Here is an 18,371-nt window from a genome sequence, read left to right as displayed (position 1 = left end):
CATTGAATTTGGTAAGTTATTTTTGGATATGAAACCATAAAAGCACAAATAACAAAATTAAAAAAATACTGGATTTTATAAAAATTGAAAAAAACATTTGTAGTTTAAAGGATGCCATCAATGAAGTGAAAGGACAATTCATGGAATGGTGCAAATTATACATCTGATTGGGGGCTTGGTTCTGGAATGTACAGGAACATACTAGCAATTCAATAATAAGACAACCCAGTTCAAAATGAGCAAAGAATCTAAATAGATATTCAATAAAGAAATGAAAATGACCAACAAGCATATAAAAAGATGTTCAGTGTCACTGCTCATAACAGAAATACAAATCAAAACCACAATGAGATACCACTTCATACTCATTAGGATGGCTAGAATCAAGAAGGTAGATAACAGCAAGGGTTGGTAAGAGTGTAGAGAAATAGGCACCTCACACACTATTCAAGGGAATATGAAATGGCTCAACCACCTTGGAAACCAGTTTAGTGGTTCCCCAAAGTATTAAACATCAAGTTACCATAGGACTCAACTACTCCACTTGAAGGTGCACACCAAGAGCAATGAAAACACATGTCCACACAAAAACTTGTACCCAAATGTTTAAAGTAGTGTTATTTAAAATAGGCAAAAAGTGAGTAAAATGTCCCTCAACAAGTGATTGAACAAATGTGGTATGTCTCTGCAAAGGAATTCTTTCAACCCTAAGAAGAATGGAGTATGATACCTGTCAGAATTTGAATGAACCATGAAAATATTAAGCTAAGAGGCTAGTCACAAAGACCTCATATAATTCCATTCATATTAAAGTCCATAATAGAGAAATTTAGAGACAGTAAGTAGATTAGTACTGCTGAGGTCTGGGTGTAAGAAGGTAGTTAGGGTAGTAATAGCTGAAGGAAAAGGGATTTTCTTTGAGGTGATAAAAAATGTTTGGAAATTGACTATGGTGATGGTTGCAAACATCTGCAAATACACTAAAGACCACTGAAATGTATACTTTGAATGAGGTGTGAACTTTGTGTGTTATCTTAATAAAGGTGTTTCTCAGAAGCAGGTAAAAGGAAAAGGCAGTAGAGTTCTAACGAATATCTGGAAGGTGTTCCCTTGGGTGAGAGGAGAGGTAGAGGTGGCAGTGGAGGGTTTTCTGTTCTTTATGGGAGGAGAGAGGTATGCTTCATCAGCAAGCCAGACATAGAAACTTGTCAATTGTGGGTTTAAAGTTTTGGCTTTGGAAATAGAGGTTAGAAAATACCTTTAATTACCCACATGACTTTAGGCAAGTCATTTCATCTTGCTGGGCCTCAGTTTCAATTCTTAAAGGGACGGAGGAAGCGTATGCTCTCTGAAGTTCATGTAGCATAAAAATTCTCTGATTGGAAGAGCAAAGCAGGTTTTAACAGGTGAAGACTTGGCACACATAGAATTTTGAAAAGAGGGGAAATAGTTCTTGGTGTCTACCACATATATTGGGTTGTATATACTACTTCTCTCAACTCTCCGGTTCCTCTGGGTATATACGGAGGCCCATTTGCCAAAGCATAATCTCAGTTAGCTATATCTCACTAAATCAGAGTTTCCAAAAGTGTATCATGTGGAACACTTATGGATTATATAGAATTGGAATGCTTCTGAGAGCCTTTAATATGTTATGTACTTTGTGAATCTTTAGAATGGGGGTATAGCATGCAGTTTTCCCAAACCTATTTGGTCATGGAAGACTTTTCAAAATTTACTTTCTTCTGGGGTGCCTGGGTGCCTCAGTCAGTTAAGCGTCCAACTTTGGCTCAAGTCATAATCTCCTGGTTCGTGGGTTTGAGCCCAGTGTCGGGCTCTGAGCTGTCAGCACAGAGCCTGGAGCCTCCTTTGGATTCTGTGTCTCCCTCTCTCTCTGCTCCTCCCCCACTTGTGCTCTGTCTCTCAAATAAACATTAAAAAAGTTAAATAAAATTTACTTTTTCTTGAGCATCTTATAAAAGTAGAGTTATGAGGAATCTGTTTTGAAAAATGCTAGAGCAAAGGGCCAGTTTTCAAAAACTTAAAGATATTTCTCTTCCAAAAGGATTTTCGATTCCTTTGCAGAGTCTTGGAAATTAAGGCAATCTTGAATGCAGCAAGGATTTATTTATTAATGATGGCATTGTGACAAGTAGCAGGGGAGATGTTTTGGGTAAACTGAGCCAGCTTGCTGTTTTTCGAATCATGTTATATATGATGTGGACTAGTTAGAGCAACTTGGCCCAGACTTGAAACCACATCCAAGATGAGACAACAGAGGTACAGTTCCTCAAATCTAGGAGAAATTGTAGAAAAGAAGCTGTGAGGTCATATGAGATCAATAAGGATTTTTAAAAAAAAATTCTGTGGCACTTTTATAACATTATCTTCAAGGTTCATCATTTTATGAGGACCATTTAGGGAGCATCTACAGAGCTCTCCAAGCCTTCAGCAAGCAGTGCATTTCTGCATGGCATTCACTTTTGTTAAGCCTCTACAGCTATAGAAGGTCAGCTACTAAGCCTGCTTAAGGTTGATTATTTCTGAGGGACTGTCCTCACAGGAAATATGTAAGGGACAACAGGGAGAAGATCCAATCACCTTTTCCACAGGTGTACATATCGCCCAAGAAGCTCTTGAGCATTATTAGACAACTTCTGGTTACTTTGCAATTTATCACTGGAAATGGCCATTGACATTTACCTTTTAGTCCTATTTAGACACGACCCTACTCACTGATCTTCTGTCTGCCTGCGTGCTTCCTGTTCATTAGTTACTGAGTACAAAATCATGGATGGCTGGAAGGGTGGAATGCTGGCCCTCAGAGAGCTTACAGGATTTGAGAGACAAGACAATATGTAAGTTTTGCATTATGGATGGCTCCAGAATTGTACATATTTAAGCTCAATGAAGACTTTAGATTGTTTGGCTTTAGGAGTTCAGAGCACAGGGAGGTCCTCTTTGTTTTTTGTTTTTTGTTTTTTTTTTTCAAGCTTAGTATGAACACTGGGCATTTTAAAATCAGTTTTATCAGTAATCTCAATTTCAATTCTGAAACTGAGAAGCTGAATAGCTTTGGGTTAGTTCTTTAATTACATTTTCTTTATTTCCAGAATGAAAACAGTAATAGCTACAGTGCAAGACTGCTGGGTGAGATACTATGAGAAGCAAACAGCATGGTGACAGAGTAGGACTTACTAGATGTTTGTTACATTTGGTCTTTCCTTCTAGTTTTTATTTGCTTGAAGGGACTTTCATTTATTCATTCATGTATGTATTGATCATCTAGTGTGTACCAGGAACTATTCTGTATGCTGGAATCCTTGCCATCATGAAACTTTATTCTAGTTTCTAGTGGATAAATAGGTGAGTAAAAACATTCAAATTGCAGTTACCTTATGAAAGAAAAGAGTCCTATGCGAGAGCAATGGGGATTGCCATTATAGCAGACTGGTCAAAAAAGACCTCTCTAAGGAGGTGGCATTTCAGTATACACTGGAAAGATGAATGACCACTAGAGAGGGGGAAAAAGACATATAGACAAAGAAATGGAAGTTAAAAAAAACTTTGAGCGGGAAAGAGGTTGGTGTATTGGAAGAGCAGAAGGGGCCTAGGGCAGCTAAGGTTAGTGGTGATGGGGGCAGGTGATAGATGATGTACACTATGCCTCTGGAACGGCAGGTAGAGATCAGATCATAGAGTGCCTTATGGCCATGGAAAAGCATAGAAGCTCCAAGGGGGAAGGATTTTTTTCTGTTTTACTCAATATTGGTGCTCTAGCACCTAGAACGGTGCCGGTCATAGAAGGTAATCATGAAACATGGGTTGTTAAATTTTATTCTGTGTGCAATTCTAAGTGACTATGTATCATACTCTTTAAAACTTTATCGAGCTGCTGTGTGAGGGCTGGATTGTCACTTTGAGTGGAACCAGGGGATGGAAGTGGTGGGGACTATTGCAATAACCCAGGTGAGAGACAATGGTGGTTTGAGCTAGAGTGATAGTAGGGAAGATAAGGAGGAGAGTAGACATTTGTGCCTGGGTGAGAGACAATCATGGTTTGAACTAGAATGATAGTAAGGAAGATAAGGAGAAGTGGAGACCTTTGTGCTATTTTTTAGGGGTCAGATCTCTGGCACTTGGTGATGGATTGGACTTAGGGTTGGGGGGCTGGTGCTATGTGCATTTATGTAGATGATGAAGCTTGGGAGAGAAGATTCTGAGAGATTTAAGGGAGGGTGATTAAGTATACTATTTTCTACTTGCTCCTTTTGTTTTGTTTTGAAATGCCAGTAAGAAATCCAAGTGGAGAGACCAAGGTTTCAGCTGGATATTACCTGCCTGGTGCTTAAAGAAGAGGTCAGGCACAGCATATATATTTTGAATATAGGTGAGGTGATATTTAAAGCCATGGACTGGATAAGAGCCCTACAGAGAATACAGGTGCATGAGACAAGAGTATCCAGGTGGAACCTGGGAAACTAACATTGAAAGACCATGAAGCAGTAAAGAACTCAACACAGACCAAGGTCTGTCGTGAGATGTAGGAGGAAATCCAGTGTGGTAGAAAAGTGATTCAAGCAAGAAGATGGCTAACTGTGTGGTGTTCCTGAGAGGCATGCAAGATGTGGATAGGGGAGTGACCATTGAATCTGGCATCTGAATTGTGTGGCATTCCTCTTATATTGAAATTTTTATTTTTTATTTGAAAAGTACTATAACCACAGTATAAAACATAATGAAAATATAAGTTTATTGGTACCTGTGACAAGAACATTTTCAGTGGCTCCTATGGGAAGAGAACCAAAATGAGTGGGTTGAATAATGAGTGGGTTGAATAATAATTGATGAGAAGAGATGGTGTAGTAAACATGTGACTATTTATTTCCTCTAAAAGCTCCACTGAGAAGACAGCATTGTTTGTTTGTTTGTTTGTTTGTTTTAAAGGCATAAAGCCACAAAGCCTCCTAGGAGCTGGTTAGAAATGAAGACTTTCAGGCCCCACTCCAGACTTATTGAACTAGAATCTGAATTTTCCCAATATATTCTGATTTGCCTACACATTAGTTTAAGAAGTACTGACTTGGCAGTACTTACACTGCACAATCCCTAAAACACTCAGGAATTGGAGGCATTGATGTTCCTGAAAATGGGCATGAAGAACAAACAGGGTCAGGTGGCTAACGTACAGGGATTGGTAGAAAAATGAAGAGGCAGGCATGCTTCCGCCTTGGAGCATTCAGGCAAGTGCTTCTCCCCACTTGAGCAAAACAGCAAAGGTTTATTCTTTAAAGAGAGTAGAGTAGATAGTTTCTGGACTGGAGAATGCCAAGGAGTACTTAGGATGCTAAATGCTAAGACCCTAGCCCTTTTCCTCAGCTACCAGAATGCTGACATGGGGCTTCACCATCTGGGTAGGAGCTTGGGAAAATCTTATCCAGGGAATTTGACCAACTCAAGAGGCAAGATTTAGATACTGGCTCAGAGATTTCCTAACTCTAATGCCCAGGGGTTTGTCTGTCTGTCTCCCTCCCTCCCTCCCTCCCTCCCTCCCTCCCTCTCATTCTTTCCTTCTTTCCTTCCAACTTCTGTTGCTGTTTTGCTCTCCCTCTGGCATCTTAGTGGAGAGCTCTGCTTCCAGAGCTACTTTGTAATCTTCTCCAGAGTAGTTTGTAATTTTCTCCAGAGCTACTTTATAATTTTCCTATCTGGCTATCATAAATGTTTGTTCTTTTTTCTCTTGTCTCTAGTATTTGTTTGGGGGAATAAGATGCCATTCCAAGACTGTATGTTCTTATTGAAGGAGCCCGACGGATTTTTACAATCAGGGTCCTGATAAGCAATTCTGCTACTGTATGTAGAAATTCAGATGACCTCTTTTCTGTTCACCATATTCTCATATTTGCTTTCACTGCCTTTTCAGCTTGTTTTCTAAATTAAAAAAGAGTGTTACTTGTTGCATTTTCCACTGCCTTTCTCCCACCCCGAATATATTTACTTACAGAAATTCTACACAGCTTGTTGTGTACAAAACAAACCCCAATTAAATGAAGGTTTCTTCCCTTCCTGCCCTGATCAGAGGTTAGCTTTGGTGGGGGTATAGCAGTGGCAAGGGTTTGGGCGGACTCTTGATACTTGCTCAGACATTATTTGGTGATGGAGTGATCACTCTTTTTTGTTCAATTTGTTTTTCTATTCTAAAGCTAACAAAACCATGCAGAAACAGTTTGAAATTTACACAAAAAGAAAACTGATTATACATTCAAGAGCATTTAAGGACTCCCTATTAGTGTCCTCCTTTTGCCAAAGTTGAAAATTTTAAGTTGTGTCATTTCAGAAGAGACATCTGTGTTTTGTTGAGACTAACTCTGTGTGATTACCAAATTTCATAGATGACACTTAGCTTCTCTAGGGGAAAGCTGGCATACACAGTGCATTAATACATATGTTCCTTTAATGTATTATCTCCTGGTATCCATATAATAGTATTCATGAACACAGCAGCTTTGGGGAAAATTATAAAGTTGGCAAAGAAAACAGTGCAGATGAAGCTTAACCTTTTGGTGCTGTTTTCCACCTTCTGTATCATTCTCTTTTATCTCAACTCAAAGAACCCAGTCCCTTGTATTTGCACAATTTAAAAACTTCTAGTCAAATTTAAATATTTGGACATTTTTCTGTTAAACCTTACCATAAGTATGCAGGTGTTCATTTGTCATTCTCTTTTATTTGAGGTCCATATTCTCCTTTCAAAATAAAGCAAGGATTTTTCTGACCTTTTAAAGACTATACTATTCTGAAAGTGGCCTTGCATAATTCCTGAAATCAAGCCTAGGTGGTCAAAAGGGCAAGTCTCTATGGGACAGGCAGATGCCCATCTTTTCATCAACTGTCTTCTGACAGCAAACAGGTAGACATCTTCTCATTGGCTTTTACTGGGTGTCCATTTCTTCCAGTTCCCAGAATTTAGAATTTCAGATTGCAACTTGCAGTTAATTTTCAAATGAGCGGATTTAACAATGAGTATGCTTGATTCTCAGGGGGGATTTTGATCTCTGTGAACAGGGTGAGGAAAAACATCATTGTCATTATTTCTTTGATGTTCTTCTCTTTGAGCAACTCCACAAGTACAGGCAAATTGTGCCTCTCCTGTTGGTTCCATTTGTCTAAGAGCCTAGTACAGTGCCTTGCACAAACATAACCAAATATTTGCTGTTGAAAGAAAAATTCATGAAAAATGAGCATCTTTACTTTGGTCTCAGAACCGAACCATATTGAAATAGGCAAATATACTTCAGGTTGGAGAAGGTAATAGTATTTGGGTAGGGGAATAGAAGACCTATCTGGAAATAGAAAGTAGTGCATGAAGCAAAGAGTTGAAAGGGTGGAAGATGATAAAGAGGACAGGAGAGCTAATCTGAGGCCAAAATATGGAAGACCTTAATGTCAAACTTGGGACTTTTTTCCTGAATCTGACTATTGGAACCCACAGGGGAATTAAACCAGAGCAAGGGCTCAGAGCAGGAAGCTGGGAAGGTAGAAGGCTGAAGGCACTGGTATCAATTCAGAAGCGGTTACTGTGAGATGATGAAGAATGCACATGTAGAAGCAACCCTGTCTTCTAGGCATGTGATCCATTGTCTGAACCAAAATTTAGTAGACTTTATTAGAAGGAACAGAATATTTTAAGTTGGGGCCACTTTTGAAAAATCTAGTGCTCCAGGCTATGGCCCTTCCATATGAGGGACCTTTCTTTTTCATGCCCTTATTATTCCAGGAGGATTGTGGATGAAATGTTCCATGACCTCCATCAGCCCTTATTTATTTAGTTGTAGCCATTGATGGAAATGGGATCTCCCACAAATCTGTTTAAAACCCCTTGCCAAGCAGAAAGTAATGAGACAGAGGTGTCTGTGTGGAGGTTTTCTGTGCTTCATGTCAAAACAACAGAACAGTCTACTGAGCCTAACAGAACCCAACCCCCCAGAATCCCACAACCGAAATTGCATGAGTTGAGGAATCACACACCTGCTGGATTCTGAGACTGAAAAAAAGCTTTTTTGCTTTGGGAAGTTTGGTGCCTGAAGATGTTTGTAAAATCAAAGCATTTTAGAATTGAATGAAGGGTGCCTGGGTAGCTCAGTCAGTTAAGCATCCAACTCTTGGTTTCAGCTCTAGTCATGATCTCATGGTTTGTGTGTTTGAGCCCCACTTTGGGCTCTGCACTGCCAGTGTGGGACCTGCTTGGGGTTCTCCCCCTCCCCCCTCTCCCTGCCCTCCTCTTGTACCCGTCTCCCTCTCTTTCCCTTCCCCCCCTCCCTCTCTGCCTCCCCTGCTATCTTGCTCCCTCCCTCTCTCTCAAAATAAACTTAAAAAAAAAAAGAATTGAATGAAACTTTAGCATCATTTTATTTCAGGTTTCACCAATCTACTGATGAGTTTTCTCTCTGATATCCTCAATTAATTAATCTCTCTGTTTCACTGAAACTTAGCTGAGCTTTTTGGGTTTCTACTTTTTAAAGGTTTTCATCAAGCTTGCCAATTGGGAGATGTAAAAATTGGCTCATGCTGTTTATTTTCCATTATTTCTGACACTGGATTCTGTGATAGCTCTGTGTTAGCTGTTGCTGAAATGGTCTGGGATAAGGGATGAAAGAGAGGACTCAAGCCACTCCTAAGACTAAAAATACCTGAGTTCAAGGCTATGGCAAAGCTTTGGTTACTTTATACTGGTTTTTTTTTTTTTTTTTTTTTTTTTTTTTTTTTTTTTGTCCGTCACTTGAAGATTTTCAGATCCGCTAGCATATTCCACATGAGAGAATGAGGTAATGGCATGTTCAAGTCAGAGACACACAACATGCTCTGAGATACTTCACAGGGAGGTCAGATTAAGAACAAACATCCAGATCTCATTATAATCAGATCCTAAGCAATTAAAAATAATTACTCTCTTTTCTAGCTGACCTTGTGGGATATATAAGCTACAGTCTAGTCTAAATAAAGCTGAATTGGAGAGTCTAAATCTAACAGCTTAAAAAAAGTGTAGTCCAATCAACCATAGTGACTAGATAACCCAATTAGTGTCTTTGGAGAAGGATAATCACAAGTCAAATGAATTTCCCATTTATTGCCAACATGTCTGGCTTCTGAAGCCCAGCTTCTTTGGTAGAGGACTTGGGTGAGGAAGGACAGTGCTCACCTTTAGGGTAAACAAGGGATTTTATCATCACCAAGCAATTGGAATTCTCTCTCAAACCCCTACTCTTCAATTGCTGATAATGACTCTGTAAATTATAGCTCTTAGCCAATTCTGAGGGTAGAAATCATCTTGTATTTTAAAGGATTCTTTCCCTGCGATAGAATTTCTACTTTTTCCCTTTCAAGATAAGCATTATATAGCTTTTCCTATAGTCATTTTTCTGATTTCTCCATGGGGAATATAAACCTCCCTTACCCTCAGCCCAATTAAATTCCAAATGTTGGACATATACCTACCATTTCTCACTAAAGTAGGTGCTTGATTTTGTTCCAAGAGAAAGGATTATGTATGCATTAGCAAGAAAACTGTGCTGTTTGTTTCTTTCAAAGAAATATCTAAACAAGACAGTAAGAGTCTCCAGATATGGACACTTGGGGCAATTTGCACAGTGGGGTGTTTGATTTTGATATCCAGACAGAACTACAGTAATCAAAGCACATCTGGGGAACACAGAAAACCTCATGTTCAGGTTTTGGAATCTGACCTTAATTGGAAAATATTATATTTCTTTGAACATTACTGCATGGCTTGATGTGATTTTGTTTAGGCAATTTAATTTATCTTTTTAATATTCTCATTAGGTATAGAGAGGCAGGTAGTATTATTTACGTCAGGAGAACTGAGTGACGTGCCTAGAATACAGGATGTTCAACCTTTGGAAGATTTTGCTTCTGATCTTTGTATCCTTCTGAATAAATTAATTAATTCTAGAATGACATATAGGTATTTTCTTAAAACAAACACATAAAGAAAGCAAGGAAAATAAGAAAACTATCAAATCCTATAGTACTGCACCACAGGGAGAACAATAATCATCTTTTATAAGAATCTTTTCCTTAGTATTGAAGAGCGGAGTGAATAAACAGATGTAATTCCCCCTGATTTATTATATCATTTGTTCTACATGTAATTGAAGGCCCAGAACATACATTGCATTGAACCAGGCACAACAAAGAATACAAAAGAAATTTTCACTGCAGTTGAGGAAATACAACACACATGAACAAATAAGAGCAAAGTAAGATTAAGTGTGAATCGAACAGTACTAGCATCCAGACTAAATAAAGATGAACTGGTCAGGGAAGACTTCATCAAGGAAGGCAACCTTTGAGCAAGATTATGATATGTAGGTCAGACTTCAAGAGGCAAGAAAGAAGAAACTGAGGATAGTATAAATAGGCATAAGGTGAAGACACAGGGAGGCAAAAGTACACACAGTGAATTAAAGAGCCAGTCTTCATCAGCCTTGCAGAGTAGCTGCCTCCTGTTGGACAGTAGTGAGAGGCAGTCAGAAAAACAAGCCATGGAGTAATTTTGAGCTGGGGATTCATAACATGGTGGCAATGGTATTTTATGCAGAAAAATTCAGTGGCGGTGTGTAGGCTAATTTGGAGAAGAGGGAGAGGTTGGTTGAAAGGAGATAAAGTAGAACATGATTATACAATCCAGGCTTTGAATGTTCAGGGCCCAAACAGATGATGGCAATAAAGAAAGAATTACTGGTAGTAGCAACATGAAGGGAGTTTGTAAAACTGACTGAATGTGGGCAACCAAGAAAGTGAACCATCAATACTCAACAAATCCAGAAGTCAGGGGTGGTTTTAGTAGTTTTGTAATCCAGTGTTTTATCTTTCCTTTCTTCACTTCAGTGTAAGTAACATCTAGTTTCCACATGGCTATAGTCTTCAAAACCATCTTCTTCGTGAGAACACAGTACATTCCTAAACAGTAGCTTCTCAGACACAAAGTACTAAAAACCCATCCAAAGATTTATCTCCAGCTGATGCTGAATACTGAATTAGGAGTCAGGAGGTCCAAGTTACAGTTAATACTTGACAAGGGGTTCATTCTAGTGGCTGGGGTTGGATAGAACAGCCTTTGGATTAGCCTTTCCTAAAATGTGTTCCGCAGAATATGAATTCCAGAATATGCTTTTCAGAGGGAAAAAAGTACAATTAAACTTGTTCGCAAACATCAAAAGCTGTATTTCCTTCTTAGAGATCACAGAGCCTTATTGGCATAGGAAAAGTCTTCCCTTTTGGCACACGGTACTTAGAACTAAGAAAGTCTAAAGGAGCTCCTAGCTAAACAATAATCTATGATGATGGAGTAAGGAGAGTGATCTAAACCAAAGCAGTGAAACAAGAAGTATAAGGCAAAGGAAGAAAACAAAGCAAAAAAAATAATAATAATTAGATAATTAAAAGTAAGGGATGGCCAATTGAGACTGCAATGAGATACAGGAACTTAATGTGAACAGAGGGGTCAAAAAAGGCAGCCTATAATAAAATCTCAATACAGATCTCTCTACGTCGACAGTGACCGCCAGTGGGCCCTTTTCTCCTCTTAGTATTGTGGTCATCTGACCCTGCTGAAGAGAAAGATAGCTGTATCTGCACTGTCACTTAGTCAAAATTTCAGATTTTGAATGGGTGTTCACATTTTCCTTGGAAATTGTAATTCCAGGAAGAAAAAAGCAAGATCAAAGTGTCCTTGCTATATTCATTGACTGCCTCCAACTGAAACTGAGTTTCTAGGGTAAGTCAGAAATCAAAATTCCTTTGACTGTGGTCAGAACGAAACCTCCCTGAGTTCTTGCCAAATATTGAAAGCCTAAAAGAACACATTTTCTTACTTAGAAAATAAGTGCACAGAGAGTAAGTCCTTCAGCCACTGGGAGGAGGAGGAGATTATTCTTTTTTTTTTTCATATGAAATTTATTGTCAAATTGGTTTCCATACAACACCCAGTGTTCATCCCAGATTGTTCTTAAGTAAGTAGGAGTCTTACAGAGTTATAAAGATCTTTCTATCAATTGTGAAAATCATTCTCATACCTATGGATTAATTTGGTCGTCATGAATGCCCTCTGGTGTTTTTTTTTTTTTTTTTCCCTAGTGTTTTACAGACGACAACAGCAACAGCCATCACCACCACCACCTGAGAGGCATTACGCTAGGTGTTTTATATTCATTATCTCATATAGTCCTCACAGCAACTCTTTGAAAAAGGCCCACATTGCAGGTTCCATGACATGGCCAAGAGGCCATGTGATTGAGCAAAAAAACAGTGTCACAGCCTGTGTTTGAACTCCAGTCTCTCGGATTCTAAAGGCTATACTATACCATCTCTGACTTGTCAAAACAGCAAAAGACCCTCCTATGAATATTACTTGGGGTGCCTGTCTGGATCAATTGGTTAAGCATCATAATCTCATGGTTGTGGGATTGAGCCCCGAGTCGGGCTCGTAGCATGGAGCCTGCTTGGGATTCTCTCTGTCTCTTTCTCTCTGCCCCTCCCTGGCTCATACTCTCTCTCTCTCTCAAAATAAATGTTAAAAAAAAAAAGAATGTTATCTTAGAATTCCCTCCATTCCTGACCCAGCTTACCTAGTTTAGTACTTTCCTCATGGCACCATGTTGTTTCAAACTGCCTCAACTCTACTTAAGCCAGTAAGATTTAGCCACTTTCAGCTATAGTTTAAATCAGAGGTGGGCAATCTATAGCCTGTGGACCATACTTGGCCTGTTTTTCTGTGGCTCATGAGCAAAGACTATTTTTCATCCTTTACATGATAAAAAAAAATCAAAAGAAGAATGATACTTTGTGACATGTGACCATTATATGAAATTCAAATTTCAGTGGCAAAAAACAAAGCTTTGTTGGAACACAGCCATGCTTATTCATTTACATTTTGTCTGTGTCAGCTTTCCCACAACTGTGACAGAGTTGAGAAGTTGGAGTAGAGAATTATGGCCCATACAGCCTAAAGTATTTATTATTGACTCTTAACAGAAAAACTGCTAACCTCCAGTCAAAATTCTAAAGGACATCTTTTGTTTGTTTGAAGAGGAACAAACAAAATGAATCAGAGGCTTTTTTTTTTTTAATTTTTTTTTCAACGTTTATTTATTTTTGGGACAGAGAGAGACAGAGCATGAACGGGCGAGGGGCAGAGAGAGAGGGAGACACAGAATCGGAAACAGGCTCCAGGCTCTGAGCCATCAGCCCAGAGCCCGATGTGGGGCTTGAACTCACGGACCGCAAGATCATGACCTGGCTGAAGTCGGTCGCTTAACCAACTGCGCCACCCAGGCGCCCCATAGAGGCTTTTATTTTATACAACAGAGATAAGCTGTGGGAGCACGGGCTCAGGTTTGGATCCCAGCTCTACTATCCAAGAGCCGCAGGACTGAGCCTGTCGAAATTACAGACTCTAGAGCTCTTTAGTTTGCTTCATCTGAAAAATGGAACAATAATACTAAACTTGCAGTTCTGTGCAATTTTAATGAAGTATTATGTGTAAAGCTTCAGGAAAATAGTATGGGCCCTTTGGTAAATGGAATCTACCTGCCTGTTGGTGATGCTTTCCTATTCCTTTTGTGTTAACATTGACATGTGCTGATGGTTGGGAATTAGAAATCTCTGGTGATAGCTGGCAGATAGATAGAATGAAAGTGCTGCAAGGTGGATGCATTGCTAGGATAAACTGTACATGGTTAAGATGTAGCACCTGTTCTCCCCTGGGTGAATTTTACAGACAATGAAGCTGTGATGTATTGATGGATTAAACAGTTGCACTCAGTGAAGCCCAGCTATTCCATCCATCTCCACTTGATGTGACCATCATTAAAGTCAATATCCAAATGCAGAAGACTGCAAGGTGAACTAGAAATACTTAGTTGAACAAGCTGTTTCATTTTCCCTCTGCCAATGTTCCAGATAAACCCAATCCAATCCTCCTAAAAAGCACAAATAAATAAAAATAATGGTTCTTTCATTATAACTCAGCACCTGAGTAGTTCATGTGGCATTTTATCTGCTCTTCTGTGATGAACAAACTAACCTCCAAAATATCCTCAAATAATTTTTTTATGTCTAGCAACCAAAGCAACATGTATCTTATTTTTCTGTATATACCTTGCCCGGAAGATTGTAAAGCTAAACTCTAAAATGGCCCAATTCATACCCTACTAATGAGTGTGCAGAGAAAAGAATCTTCTCAAGATTAGATATCTGGGAGAACTCTTTCAAAACTCTCAAGCAACTACACTCACTCCTGGGGTGGGGGGAATGCCAATAAAGGGCATTCCCCTTCTTAGTTTTATGCAACTTTGTCCTCTAGTATATACACCTAAGGAAGGCGTTGACCAGGGCTACCTTTTGTCAAGAGTCACAAACACTCTTACCTACAGTCTCTTTCTCAGTTGCAAAGTACTCCTGGACAGACAAATTTTAGTCATTTATATCTTAGTATGAATTAATTTAAAAAATCATATGTCTGCTCCTTCCACACTATATACACATACTCCCTGAGGTTTGGGGTTTGGGAATGGATTTTTGTTTCTTTCCTCCCTCCTTCCTTTATTTTCTTTCTTCGTTTTCTATGCATAATGGAAAAAAAATCTGGTAAAGAGATGTAAGAAGTAGATGGCCTAGTGCAGAAGGGAGTTTGATATGGAGGATTATTACTAAAATGAAACCTTGTTAGGGGTTGTATGCTCTAGTAACTGGTTGGCACTGCTTGGCCCACAGGGAAACATTGGAAGAAGTGGAGAGGCAGAAATGGCTATATTTGTGAGGCAACTATGTCTTTTAGTCTTAATAACAACCCAACCAAACTGGTTGTAGTAAAACCACTTCAGAAGTGAGGAATCTGAGGTTCAGAATGGGTTAAATAATTGTTCAAAGTTGCTTAGGGGAAAGTGACTTCTTTCAGGAGCTCAGGTGCATTGGCCTTCTCCTGTGTTTATAATGACTAGACTGTGCCTAGGCACATTCTTCCCCATAATCAGGAATAACTGTCTCATCTGAGACAGTGTACCCAAAACACAGAGCTGACGAGTTATTTACTCTGCTGCTGCAGCTGCCTCTGGATAGGAACTGAGGACTTAGGATGTCCAGGGAAAAAGTAGCAAGTGGAACCAAACAAGTGTACTACTAACCACTTGTTCCTGAGTGACAATGTGAAAGTCACTACCATGTTTGAGTGTGGCTGTGGTAATTGTGAACTGAAAAGATGACCATACTCTGCAGTAAAATAAGAGTCTTCCTTACCCTTATGGGACCAAGAGTGAAAGAGGCGTCCAGAATAGCAGCTTCTATTTAAAATACATGGAATAAGGGGTGCCTGGGTGGCTCAGTTGGTTGAGCGTCCAACTTCAGCTCAGGTCATGATCTCATGATTCATGAGTTCGAGCCCCGCATCGGGCTCTGTGCTGACAGCTCGGAGCCTGGAGCCTGCTTCAGATTCTGTGTCTCTCTCTCTGTCCCTCCTTTGCTCGCACTCTGACTCTCTCCCTCTCTCTCTCAAAAATAAATAAACATTAAAAAAATTTTTTTTTAAAAATAAAATACATGGAATAAAAATACTGAGTGTATCTATATTCTCTGAGCTGTAACTTCCCAGTTCTTTGGGGAAGTAGTAATTAATTGGACAGAATGAGGTTTGGGGGAAAGAAGAGTAGACTATGAGTCAAAAAGCCCGTTTTCTAGTATTGGCTATGCTTTGGCTCCTTGTAAGAGATTGCACGAATCTTTTGTCTCTCCAGATCCCAGATTCCTCATTTGCAAAATGAAGAGATAAAGTGAACTGGTCTAAGATCTTGTCCAACTCTGAGAGTCTGTTGACTTCCTATTAAATAGTTTACTAAAATTCTCAAGTTGGGAATCACATTTTCCTAGCTGTTTGAAAGACGATGCTATATTTTTCATGCCCACTCTGCCTCCCCTGTTCTTTCTCCCTTTCTTCACACCCCTTCCCTTCTCCTCTAGTTCCCTGTTTCTCCAGGAAACAGAACCTCTGTTGAGGAATTATTTGCTGGTGGCTCCAAAGTGACAGTGACTTGTGCCTTCTTGAATTCAGTGTCCTTAGGGAGACATGTTGTGTATTTCACTTAAATCAAAACTGTCTTTCTGCCTCTAATTCCAGGTCTTCAAAGTTTCTAGTTTTTCTTAGTTTTACTTTTCTGGTTACGAAACATAGTTTGGAACCCAAGAGCAAATGTGTTGAAAAGACTCAAACATTTTCCTTCTGCCTTTGAATTGAGCTTTCCATACTTCCTTCCTTGTCTGGCTGAGACAGGCTCTCACTAAGATCCTGGGAGAGCAGAGTTGTTAGGATGGGGGAGTTTGTTTTATTCAAGCCTTTGGTCAGTGCAGAAATAGTTCAGCCCAACCGTTATCAGCCTAAAGTGAAAATAATAATAGCACACAACACGCAAATGCCAGCCCCACCATTGTTCCCGCTGCCTCTGATACTCACAGTTCAACTGCGTTCCTGGGAAGGTCGGAGGGAATCTCCGTCACCTTGCTCTCTTGGCAGAGGAAAACCCTGTGCCAGCAGTGACAGATCCGATGATGACATCCTGAGCCTAAGCTCAGGAATGCCAGCAAGGAGACCAGGAGGAAGGTCATACTTATTCACCCATCCACCTGCTTTCTTCCTGCATCTGCAGAGAAAAATCTCCACAAATTTCAGAAGCTCCACACAGCGCTCTTATGAGAAGATATCTGCCAGCGTCACGTGACTGACCAAAGGATTTTTTTTTTTTTTTTGGTCACTTTCAGACAAATAGCAAAATTCCTGTGTGCCTGTAGTGATTTCCAGGGCAAGATAAGCTACTCCCTTATTCTTCTCTATTGGATTTCTTCCACCCTAAGGCAAGGAAGAGAGTAAATAGAACCTTGATGCATGTCTGGAGTAGTTTACATTTATTAAACTGTAGAAGTGTCCCTGCTGATCACCATTCTCTTCTCAAGAGAGTGACATGATTGACTTTCTCCAAAAACAGACACAGCATACAATGAGAACCATCAATGACAATGTCACTCAGTGAGGGGCATGGACCAGTTTCTAGTCTTGGCATCAACCTCTTCCTCCAGCCTACTGGGTATAAAACCTGAATTTGTGGGTCTTAGTCATGAGCCCTCTTTCTTGGTGTAATTAACAACCAAAACTGGTGTTGCTCAGAAGATAGATGGGTGGGTTAGTAAGTTCCTGGGGGGAAGGCACTTATGAGAAGGTTGTTCACAGATATAAGTGATTAATCTGAGTGACCTGATGAATGGGCTGTATTTTCAGTGTGGATTCAGTGGACACCAGCAGTCCACTCTCTGTTGTGGATCCTTCTGGCTTCTCTTATTTTCAGGCTTGGAAGATTGTCCTTGCCTTTGGGACATTGGCACAGATGAATTTATTTAATCTATGCTTGTAAGTTAATTCTAAGTGCTCCCTGTAGGTGATAGTCTTTGCACTTTGATTGGCATTCTCAATGGCTGCTTGATGGTCAGGAATCAGGAAACGTTTGGTAACACTTTCAGTAAAGTGGCCTTCTACTTCAAACTCCAGAATCTTTGAAGATTAAAAGGCTGAATATTCTCCAGGACTCTCCCTAAAATTTATTACTTCCTAAAATTAGTTTCAACACTATTTTTAAGTAATTAGTTGCATAAAACTGAGTTAGCTGAAAATGCTAAACATGTATATATTTATCTCTCTCCTTCCTCCCCCTCACCGAGGAATAATGACTTACAATGAATGGATTAAATTGTCATTAAAGGAAAAACAGAAACAAGTGACTTGTAAGGTGAAGTTGTTCCCTAGCTTCCTGGGGGAGCAACTGATTCATTCTAATTTCAATACTGGAAGATCAGGGTGATACTTATATGGACTCTATGTAGTTACAGGTTTGGCTAACATTAATAGTTAAATTATTTGACTTGACAATTGATCTATAGAATAATAGTCTTTCAGATATGGAGGGGATTTAATGCAGTCAACCAACTAATGCTTAAGTTTTTTCTACAATATTCACAATAATTGGGGCACCTGGGTGGCTCCGTTGGTTAAGCCTCTGACTTTGGCTCAGGGCATGATCTCATAGTTTGTGGGTTCAAGCCCTGCATCAGGTTCTGCACAGAGCCTGCCTGGGATTCTCATTATTTCCCTTTCTCTTTGCCCCCTCCCCAAATAAACAAATAAACTTAATAAAAATAAAGTATTCTCAATAATTTAAAGGGATTTACCTGCCTATGCTTGACTAACACCAGTCACAAAAAACAAAAACAAAAGCAAAAGCAAACTCATTACCAGTCGAAACTCCCATCTCTAT

The 18,371-nt window shown here is 39.6% G+C and overlaps 1 protein-coding gene across 1 annotated transcript in view; it reads right to left on the bottom strand.

The window, feature by feature from the left end:
* The window catches only part of FSHR (follicle stimulating hormone receptor), a 187,760-nt gene extending 171,019 nt beyond the window's left edge, over window positions 1-16,741 (bottom strand). Inside the window, exon 1 of the mRNA XM_040453628.1 lies at window positions 16,523-16,741. Coding sequence (XP_040309562.1) covers window positions 16,523-16,674 — 152 coding nt within the window. The 5' untranslated portion in view covers window positions 16,675-16,741. The remainder of the gene's footprint in view (window positions 1-16,522) is intronic.
* Window positions 16,742-18,371: the final 1,630 nt, after the last annotated feature.

The sequence above is a fragment of the Herpailurus yagouaroundi genome, unplaced genomic scaffold (genome assembly GCF_014898765.1).
Source record: "Herpailurus yagouaroundi ecotype Mexico unplaced genomic scaffold, PumYag 210, whole genome shotgun sequence".
NCBI lineage: Eukaryota > Metazoa > Chordata > Mammalia > Carnivora > Felidae > Herpailurus > Herpailurus yagouaroundi.
This window is presented reverse-complemented; position numbering and strand designations above follow the sequence as displayed.